At 36.4% G+C, this 10,711-nt stretch overlaps 1 protein-coding gene across 9 annotated transcripts in view; it reads left to right on the top strand.

Annotated features, from left to right (window-relative positions):
- Positions 1-7,706: 7,706 nt before the first annotated feature.
- Positions 7,707-10,711, top strand: part of LOC110915493 (probable leucine-rich repeat receptor-like serine/threonine-protein kinase At3g14840) — a 41,474-nt gene continuing 38,469 nt past the window's right edge. For 3 of the 9 annotated variants that reach the window (XR_004883982.1, XR_004883981.1, XM_035985316.1), the window contains exons 1-6: positions 7,707-7,861; positions 7,997-8,177; positions 9,340-9,411; positions 9,508-9,576; positions 9,669-9,740; positions 10,590-10,661. Coding sequence is in view for 7 of the 9 variants with exons in the window: in XM_035985316.1 (XP_035841209.1) it covers positions 7,738-7,861; positions 7,997-8,177; positions 9,340-9,411; positions 9,508-9,576; positions 9,669-9,740; positions 10,590-10,661 (590 nt within the window). In the remaining 2 variants the exon portion in view is untranslated. Of the gene's footprint in view, positions 7,862-7,996; positions 8,178-8,242; positions 8,249-8,343; positions 8,536-9,339; positions 9,412-9,507; positions 9,577-9,668; positions 10,662-10,711 lie in introns of those variants that run through there. The other 6 variants (XM_035985314.1, XM_035985312.1, XM_035985315.1 and 3 more) reach the window with 5 other exon arrangements.

Here is a 10,711-nt window from a genome sequence, read left to right as displayed (position 1 = left end):
AAGCAATTACATGTTCCGAACAGACAAATTGTAACACACGTTAGATCAATATATACACATCATGGTGTTTTGTAAACCACTAGCTTATATATGAATACATGTCAGGTTACAAAAAAGATTATAACAGAGGCTTAACACATGTTATACATTCCAAAATGTACAAAACAAATGACCTGTTTCATATTATATATTCCAAAATTACCGGTAACAGTGTTACCATAGATGGCTCGTTTCATATTACACGTTACATCATGGTGTTCTGTTACAGCATGAACCACCAACACATGTTATAAATGAACGAAGACTTCTTTCCCAAAGGATGTGACTTATTCAATGTCCCCGCATTAACGTCGCCTACATCCATCCAGCTTGTCAATTCAATATCTTTTATGGATCTGTTACTGTAAATCAACACACGTTATATATCATTCTAACAGGTTCCTTAACACATGTTATGGGTATGTCTCTGTAAATCAAGCAACCCAACAAAAAGACAATTATTGTTAAGATCAAAAGCCCCAAACAAGCAACCAAACCAACAAAAAAACCCGTTCAAAATCTCATCTTAAAGTTTTGGATTTATTTAAAATACATGAACATTAACCATTACTAGAACACGCATTAACTTCGCCTACATCCATCAAGCTTGTCAATTGAATATCTTTATGGGTTTGTTTCTGTAAATCAACACACGTTATATAACATTCTAACAGGGGCTTAGCACATGTTATGGGCCTGAGTCTATGAATCAAGCAACCAAACAAAAAAAAAACACTTACTTTTCAGATCATAAACCCAAACAAGCAACCCAAACCAACAAAAGAACAGCTACTGTTAAGATCAAAAGCCACTAACAAGCAACCAAACCAACAAAAAAACTCGTTCAAAATCTCATCCTAAAGTTTTTTATTTATTTAAAATATATGAACATTAACCATGGATACCCCATTAACCATTACTAAAACACCATCAGCACACAAAAACATACTAACAACCATTTCAACAAAAATCAAGTGTGAAATGATATTTCAAGAACACTTACCGGATCTATAACCGTTCGATGAACACGAAGAAGATCTTCAAACCTTCTTCTCACACACACACTCGTGCGTGTGTCTTTGTGATAAAGATTGTTGTTTCTCTATCTAAAACATTAACTTTCTCTCTCTAAAAACATTCATCTTGTCATCGTTCTTGTCACACACACACTCGTGCGTGTGTCTTTGTGATTTTTCAGACCAGATGATGCTGAAATTATCTTCAAATGAAGATCACCATTGAAGGATCACCATTGAAGACCATGAAACTTTTCTCTTTCACATGATGAATGAAAGAGGAGAGAGACAATAGTGTTTTGAAAGATTTGACTAGAAGAAAGAGGAGAGAGATGATGATACTAGTACTACACAAGTGAGTTTTGTCATTTCCAATGCCAAAAAGTCTTCCAAAGTTCAATTTGCACTACCCAAAATGCCCTTCCAGTTGTACTAATGGGTATTATAAGATTTCTTTTAAATATAATTCTTACCAAAATTATGAGAGCCATTGATCAAGTTAGATGAAAGATAATCAATGGATGACAATAAGTTTGCATAGTTTTCTAAAAAATATAGAGTTTTCTATAGAGCCCAACCTTATATATATATATATGTAAGAAATTGAATCTTTGAAAAGAAAAAATAGAAATCAAATAGATTTATATAGTTTGATGGGTTAAAAAAATGTTTAGTTAAAATTATAATGTTCTGGAATTGAACCCACTAGCCATCAAGTTATTTCCAAAACAAAAACAACTTGACGTGTGGGAGGGTTTGAAATGATCATAAAATGTTTGTGAAAAATCTAAAAATTGATTTGTTTAGTTACTGAAAGTGGGCTGGATTGAGGTTGATAGTGGGCTTAGTTTAATAAATGAAACTGTATTTACATGTATAAGCTAGCCAGCAAGTTTTACACTACTGGGAAAAAGAAAAACTAAAAAATGGCACAAAACGAAAATCAAACCAGGTATCATGAATATAAAAGGCAACATACTTACCACTAAACTATGGTAAGTTTATTGTTTTAACAGGTTATACAATATGTGTGTATATATATATATATATATCTAAAAGATTTAAGGCCCTTACGAAAAACGGGCCTCTGCCGAGGGTGCGGCTCGCCCACCCCTAGGGCCGGCCCTGCGATCCGTATAGGCCAACTGCCAAACACTGACACTTTCACCATGCCTTGTCTAAACCTTAACCAATACGCATCGTATAAGACAATACGATACGTATTGTACCAGTCAAAGTGTAGGGATAAAATCTCTGGTGTGCCAATAGAATCCCCATTTATAATAGGGGAAATCTCGAAACTGGCTTATGACCAAGGCTTTTTTTCAAAACTAGCCATGTTAACCGTCACTAGGAGCCGTTTCATGGCTGTGAAACGACTCAGGCAAGTTCTTTCAAGTCCCACCATTCCCTGAATTCCACGTGTCCGACAAAACCTGAAACGGCTGAGTCAGATGTCGTCATTCGTTTGAAAGCTCTTAGCCGAGCCGTTTCAATTGGCTTGTCCTTTTGAGCCGGTGCAGTGGATGGCTTGTCTTTCGAAGCCGATTGAAAGATCTCAGTTAAGATCTTTCAACAAAGCTCAAGCCGTTTCATTTGGCTCAAAGTGTAAGCCGTTTCAGCCTTACTTTAGCCGGTTCCGTACAAGCCAAGCCGGTCCAACCTACCCTAAGTCGTTTCACCAATGGCTGAGCCGGTTTCGTACAAGTTCAGCCGATTCAGTTTAGGTTGTGCCATTTCAACTGACTCATAGCCGTTTCAATTAATGCATGTGCCGTTTCTGCAACGGCTGAGCCGGTTCCTTTGAATTCCATTCTTTCTAAGTATTTGTGCTATATATTATGTCGAAAATGTTATGCAAATATGTTAAATAAGTTTTGTAAGCCGGTTTCTGTCCAATTGTCTTGCTGTAGTCAGAAGATTGTGATGTTATGAAGCTTTGTGGGTGTTCATATAACATAGAGACTCTCGACATTGATGGTTGTGCTTCCATTATTGACGGCAGAAGTTCTCCATATGATGTTTTTCTATGCTTTAAAGTTTGGTCAACCTATTGAAAAAACCGTCCGTACAGCCTGTACCTATTGAAAAAACAGTCCGTGGAGGACATTGATCGTTTTCCTCCACCGCCTTCTAGCATGTGGTCTCCTTGAGCTTATAATCTTCTTTGAACGAGAATGTTCATTCGGGGAGACTGTTCATTCGGGGAGAATGTTCTGGGGACTGTACGTTAACAATGATTCACCTGCTGCTCATGAGTCTTCCCGGCTTTGTCTGCTGATGTTGGATCATTGGTGACGGTATGTGGAGTAGAACAATCTGAAACCCGTTTTCCTGGGTTGATGAGGATCACAACAAAGTTTTTGCCCCAAGTATACTGCGTATAACTGGGAGACGAAAACGTGTTGATTGGATCCCATCAATGTGTACAGATGCAGCAACAAATTCAACGTTACTTCTTGCTAAACTTGAATTCAGGAAATGATGAGTAATGTAAGGATAAGCGTTGGGATGCAAGGATTTAGACGCGATGTCGCAGAAGGATTATTTAAAACCCGTTTTCCATTGTATTTTTTTCTGTAACAATTCAGTATTAAAGTTGAAAAACATTATACTTTTATGTAGTATTACTAGATGATATAGTAATGTTTTGTAATATTTGCTGGTTAATACTCTTTGTCTTTAATTATTTAATCTAAAATATAATTTGTTGTCCGAGCATTGAAACATGGTTCATAATATTGTATATTTTTCTGTCAAATATGTTTTCGTCCGAAACAAAAACGAAGTAAACAGTCAAAGCAATGCATAAAAGTTAAGGTCCTGGGTTCGATCATTGGCAAAACGAAACAATAAACCAGTAAACAGTTAAGCAATGCATAAAAGTTAAGGTCCCGGGTTCGTTCCTTGGCCAAACGAAACAATGCAGAACCGGGTTTTGCCTCGATGAATAAGTTGAAACAATGCATAAAAGAATTAAGAACACGTGTGTACGTTGAGTTAGAAACTTGTCCCAGTGGAAGGGGCGAGTGCACAAGAGCTTAAGGTCGCGGGTTCGATCCTTGGCCAGAACCCGATTTTGGCATTTTTTGGTTTTTTAGTAAATGTATATGTTGAAGCAATGCATAAAAGAATTAAAAACTCGGGTATATCTTGTGCTATTGGAAAGGACGGGTGCACACGAGACTAAGGTCACTGGCTTGATACTTGCTTGTAACTAGGTTTTGGCATTTTTTTACCCATTTTTTGTATTTTAAAATTATTAAATCAATTTTTAATTTTTTTATTTCATGTTTAATTAGAAACTTTTAAAAATCATGAGCCGTTACAATGTAGTTTGTGATGGTTCAACGTAGTTTGTGACAGTTCAACTTATTTTGTGACAATTTAACGTTATTTTGTGACGGTTCAACGTAGCCTGTGCCGTTTCCATATAATGCTAAGCCGTTTCAATACAAGTTGTTCTGTTATTAAACCCATCATGGCCACGTATTTCCATATTATGACGAAAATGTTATGCATATTCAAGTATTTGTTTTATATTAAATATGTTTTATATATTTTTTTCAACAAAAATATATCTGCACATACTCTTATTTTTACAGAATAACGTGTTCTTGAGCTTTAAATTTCGATGTTCACTTTCTTTCTAGAGGGTTCAGATTTTAAAGAAAAATTGTTGTGTTTATTATTATTATTTTTAACATCTGTTCTCGGATTGAAGTGTTTCTTCGGATTGTTACCTCTTCTATCTCATTGACAAATACTAAGTTTCTTATGTTAAAACTTGTTGGTTTCTATTTTTTTTAAATTGACAAATACTAAGTTTCTTATGTTAAAACTTGTAGGTTTCTATTTTTTTAATATAATTATTATTTTTGCATGTGAAAGAAAAACATCTTCTATCTTCTCATATTTAAACAACTCATTTACCTCATTCATAACAAATATTCTCTACCTTTTATCCCCTCCAAAATTGGCAAGTGCATGGACCGAAGAAGAAGACATAGCCTTGGCTTTGTGTTATGTCACAATCCAGGAAGAACCGGCATCTCCGAGTCGACGTACTAGTTTTTGGAACAGGATGTTACATGACTTTCGTGCTCAAGTTGGCCAGAGCAATCGTACTATGGATGATATAGATTCACGTTTTGCTCATCTCCGATACAAGATTAGTATTTTCCATGCTTTGTTTTTTGATGTCCAAAATCCTCACAATGAGCTCTCTGAAGAAGAAGTTATTCAAGTGGCACTAGTCGACTAAAAGCACCACTATGAAGAGGACTTTGAGCACGTAGCGGTTTGGCACATTCTAGTTTAAATATTTATGTTTTATTATTATGTTTTGTAGTATTTTATCCTATGTATTTAGTTTGGATATTAGTTGTATTAATTATGTAATATTAATTTGAAATATTAACTTTGGGTCCCATTAACTTTTAGGTTTATAATATTAAATTTAAATTAAAAACCAAAACCCATCACTTTCTACTAAAAATACCATGCATCCACAAAACACTGAACGTTTCCTCAACAGTTTAACACACGTTGTTCCCTTCTTCAACACAAACAATACCACCCATGGCAAGCTCGTGGACAGAGGAGGAAGACCTCGCACTTTGCGAGGCTTGGGTAGAAGCCATCTGCAGTCCACGGTGCCGGTCACACAGTGGTTTATGGATTAGAGTGCAAAGAGAATTCACTGCCCATGTCGGAGCCCACAACCATACCATGGAAGCGTTATTTTCACGTTTCAGAGTCATCCGTGTCGACTGTGAACGGTTCGAGCAAATCCACACTGAGGTTGAGCTCCTCGGTTTGTTATGTTTCAGTTCTTTTTGAGAAAGATGTAAGAACACCCTTTCCGTATGAATTAACTCAACTTAACGTAAAATCACGTTTAACTGTACATTTAATTTAAAATTTTGCAGTACCATTAGACGAGGTTACATTCGTAGGGAGATGGAAAATGTGACAAAACCGCATTTCCTTGTTATACTAGTTTTGTATCATGACAAAAAAAAAAAAAAAAAAAAAATTAAACTTAGACTTTATCACATATGCACTAGAAAGAAATATTAAAAACATGACATACTAAGGAAACGACTTGGAAATGTACGGACACGACTTAAAAATGTACGGACACGACTTAAAAATGTACGGAGACAGCTTGAAATTTTATTGTACGGAAACGGCTTTAGCTGTGTGGAAAGATCTCGGTTGAGAACTTTCATCCGGTTTGAAATGCTAAAATGGCTTAAGCCATGTGGAAAGATCTCGGCTGAGAACTTTCAACCGGCTCGCCAACATTGAACCGGCTCAACCCATAAGCCTATTGAAACGGCTCGGCTGAGATCTTTCAAACAAATAACGGCGTTTGAAAAGGCTCTGAGCCGTTTCATGAGTTTGTCGGACACGTTAAAAGCAGAGATTGGGGGAAGCCTAAGCCGTTTCAGAGCCATGCAACGCTCCTGACGCCGGTTCACATGACTAATTTCGAAAAAAACTTGGTCAAAGGTCAATTTCGAGATTTCCCCTTTATAATAAGTATTTCGACCCACACAGACGATATAAATTTGCTTGGCTGAATTGGTGAGGGTCGTTCAAATCGCTCGCTGCTCGTCGCTAGCTCGACGTTCGTTCGGAAATTGCTCGAAAAATGCTCGTTCGATTTGACGCTCGGTTTTAAACGAGCCGCTTTGCTCGGTTCGGTCTGTAAACGAGCCAAGCATGAGCAAAGGTCCGCTCGGCTCGGTTCGGCTCCAATTATTATTTTAATTAGTATATATGTACATATACATATACACATACATATATAAACATGTATATACATATATATATATATACACAGATATAAATTTAAATTATACATATATATACACACCTATATATACACACTTACACATACATATATACTTAAATATAAATTGAATTTATAGTTTTATATCTACCACTCTATTAGATTTTGGTTCCCTATATACAAATTTACAACTATATCTATACGTAATAGCCCAACCACGCCAACAAAAAAAATTAATATCAAAACTAAAAGTTAAACCCTAAACCTATAAACGACAGTCTGTTTATCGCCTCAATGTTTCATGTCGTTACCCTAAGTTGACCGTCTCCTGCTCTCAACGTAATTGTTCGTGTAATATGATCACCGCCTCGTCGACCACAACATTGTTATTCATAAGAAAAATATTATGCAATGAAATGTGCATGTTTTTAAAGACATAAAAACGGAGACCCAACGTTGTCACTATCTCTCTCAGCAAATTTAAATCGGGTGACACGGTTGTCCAAATCGCTCAAACTTCACTCGACGATCGCCCAGAATTTTTACTGCACCAAAAATGCTCGCTTGATTTGAGCCTCGGTTTTAAATGAGCCGCTCCGCTCGGTTCGGTTTGTAAACGAGCCAGACACAAGCAAAGGTCCGTTCGGTCGGCTCGGCTCATGAACAGCCTTAATTGGTGTGCGTACTGGCTACTGTAGAAACTGTGGGTAGCCTGTTTAGAACCCATCAAATGTCTTGGATGGGTCCCATCGATTTTATTTTGATTTTGAAATATACCTTCCTCATATTTGACAAGTCAATCGGACAGTGGATAAGTCTCCTTAACGGTGTATATATAGACATTATTCGGATAACACATATCACAATCCTCAGTTTAATTAGATGTCGATTATTCTCAATAAAAATTTGGAACTTTTGCCTACTCTTGCATTCATCTTGTCTGCACTTCTGTTGTTTGAAGTAATTGACGTTCATGCACAATCTGGATATCTTCCGCAAGATGAAGGCAAGTTTTAGTTTTCTTTTCTTTTTGAATTTCAATTTAAAAGAAAGCATGATCAATAAAGGAAGTAAGCAACTGATACAAAGAGGCATAGTTTGACGTTTTCATTTTGGTTGGAATTTCATGTTATTTTTGCAGTGCTTGCTCTTGGTGATATAGCAAAAGAATTGGGTAAAAGGGATTGGGATTTTAACCTGAACCCATGTGATAATAATTCAAATTGGGCAACACCGACAAACCAGACCGAGAGCTCTCTTTATAAGAACACTGTTGAGTGTAACTGCTCCTACCCTGGGGATGTTTGTCATGTCATTGCAATGTATGTTGTTTTTTGTTCTAGTTTTCCATTTATTCTGCAAACCTTTCTGCTTAGGCTGGTTGGAGGGTGTGGTATAAAGCCTCTACGGGCTTTATCACGACACGTCAGATCCAACTAGGCGCCTTGTCATATGCGGGGCTTTAAACTCCCTTCCTTTAACTTGCAGGGTGTGGTATAAATCCTCTCTATTAAACAAAATTAAAAAAAAAAAGATTTTATTGGTTGAAGAGAGGTGGGCCCCACCTGCACCCCTTTTTTGCTCGTTAGCAACATGGCGGAAGAAGGACGGCGCCCCCATTTCATTTGCTCGTTGTGGAGGATGACGCCCCAGGAGCGCTATGATTGCCTTGTTGGCGGAGTAACGTTAAATCACACCCTTGGCCTTAGTGTACTAATAATGATTAATTAAACGTCAGGTTGTCAATAAAGTTGGCATAAATGCTAATCCAACAATGTGGGGTATATTAATACTTTTCCCCCAGAAAACATTAAATATTTAATTTGTAAAATTTAAAAGAAAGAGTCCACATACAAACCACCACAATATTAAAGCCGTCTACGTCCCAACTCATTATTAGTCCCGTATTTATCGACTGGGTAATTACTCGATGAATATCGGGCATACACATTAGTTTTTGAAAAATACTCGTCGTGAATTAAAAATAATTCTTTCAATTCTAATTTTATGTAATTTTATTTTCTAACTATAATGAATTGAGATAGAATAATCCAAATACATATGATTATCAACATAAAAAAAATTAGAATTTCTAAACTACATAAACTTCATAATAATATAAAATCTCAAAAGATTATTACGTATTTCATAGCATAAATATATTAATAGTATCATCCAAATATAAATCAGAAAAAAACATTTTCTATATAATAAAGCACTAGAAGGAAACATTACTAAAGAAAATTTCTTTAAGGAAAAATAAAACTATAGATTAATAAAAATCAGGTGTATGTTGGGTAAACTGGTCACATATAGTTTGGTGTAATCTCATACCATCTTGTACCTGGGACATATTTTATACACCCGTCTCTCAGCTTTTTTTTTTTTTTTTTACCATCCCTATTATAGATAAGTTAGTTTAAGTGTTCGCCATGAATTTGTCTTAACATAACTTTTAGAGTTCGGACCTTGCTTTATGAACAGAACTCTTCAAGGACAGGATCTTGATGGTGTTCTTCCACCATCCCTAGCAAAGTTACCTTACATCAAAACAATGTAAGACATATATTTGTGCTTATAACACAACCAAACTTTAAGGATGATCGTATATCAAGCTTAAGGCATTATAATGATACCAATTGCTTCTTGCAGTGACTTGGCTCGTAATTACCTAAGTGGCACCATACCGAATGAATGGGCTTTAGCCAAGCTGGAATTCCTGTGAGCCATTTCTCAGTTTTAGTAACTCCAAGTTTAATAAATATCAGTATGAATCTTAGCTTCTTACACAAAACAAATGTATCCTAATGTAGGTCTGTATGTGTGAATCGCTTGTCTGGAACGATTCCAACATATTTGGGAAACATAACGTCACTTGTATATTTGTATGCTCTCTTATACTCTCTACATCTCACACACAAAAAATACATGCATACGCACTTTTGTGGATAGTATCTCTGTAACACTCTAGGCCAATTCCCTATTGTCCGTAGACAAGAGAGATGTTGGATTCTTAATATGCCCCCGCCCTCCCCCCCCCTCTCAAATATTACCAAAACGTTTTGAGCTAATTGGTTGCTGAGAAAATAAAAACTTCACAATTTAGCGTGCTTGAGTGGTAGTAGTACTAGTATGGGTGACCCCCTATGAAGTCTCCACTAGGGCAACCACAAACATATACATCCCGAGCTCCTATTGGGAATAATACACAATACTAATATTACGAGAGGTCAGATGTTAGAAAGGGTATCAAATCCAATCATGTGTTGTTCGGGATGGTGTGACAACATCATTAAGAATGATAAGTCCCTACGGTTGTTCAAAGGAGAATCTCATATCCTTAATTGGGATGGTGGGACACACCTCATCAAGGACGATAAGTCCATATGGAGGAAGGGGTTATTGTAACACCAGAAACAAATCAAACATCGTTAACCGGAGACATCTTGTGTTCTTAAAACATGTCCCTGCACAAATATGACCAACTTCTTTTGGGTGCATTGGCTATGAAGAATATGGAAACTTCATGTTTAAGTGTTCTGGTGTGGACACATCAAACGATATTGGTGGTATGAGAGGCCGGATATTACAACTTCAATGAGTTACGAGTAATTCAATATATAGTCACTAAAATCTACCTAAAAAATGCTACCGAAGTCATCATCATTTACTCTTTTGCTATAAGTTAGTATATTTTTTTATGCAATTGTGTTAAATGGATAAATGAATACCAGGAGTCTGGAGAGTAACATGTTCTCTGGGATAGTTCCAGCTGAGCTTGGAAAACTAGAAAATTTAGAAAATCTGTACGCCTTCTTTCTAGTACTAATGTATTTACTACAATTGGTCCTGATTA

Source organism: Helianthus annuus, chromosome 16, assembly GCF_002127325.2.
Source record: "Helianthus annuus cultivar XRQ/B chromosome 16, HanXRQr2.0-SUNRISE, whole genome shotgun sequence".
NCBI lineage: Eukaryota > Viridiplantae > Streptophyta > Magnoliopsida > Asterales > Asteraceae > Helianthus > Helianthus annuus.
This window is presented reverse-complemented; position numbering and strand designations above follow the sequence as displayed.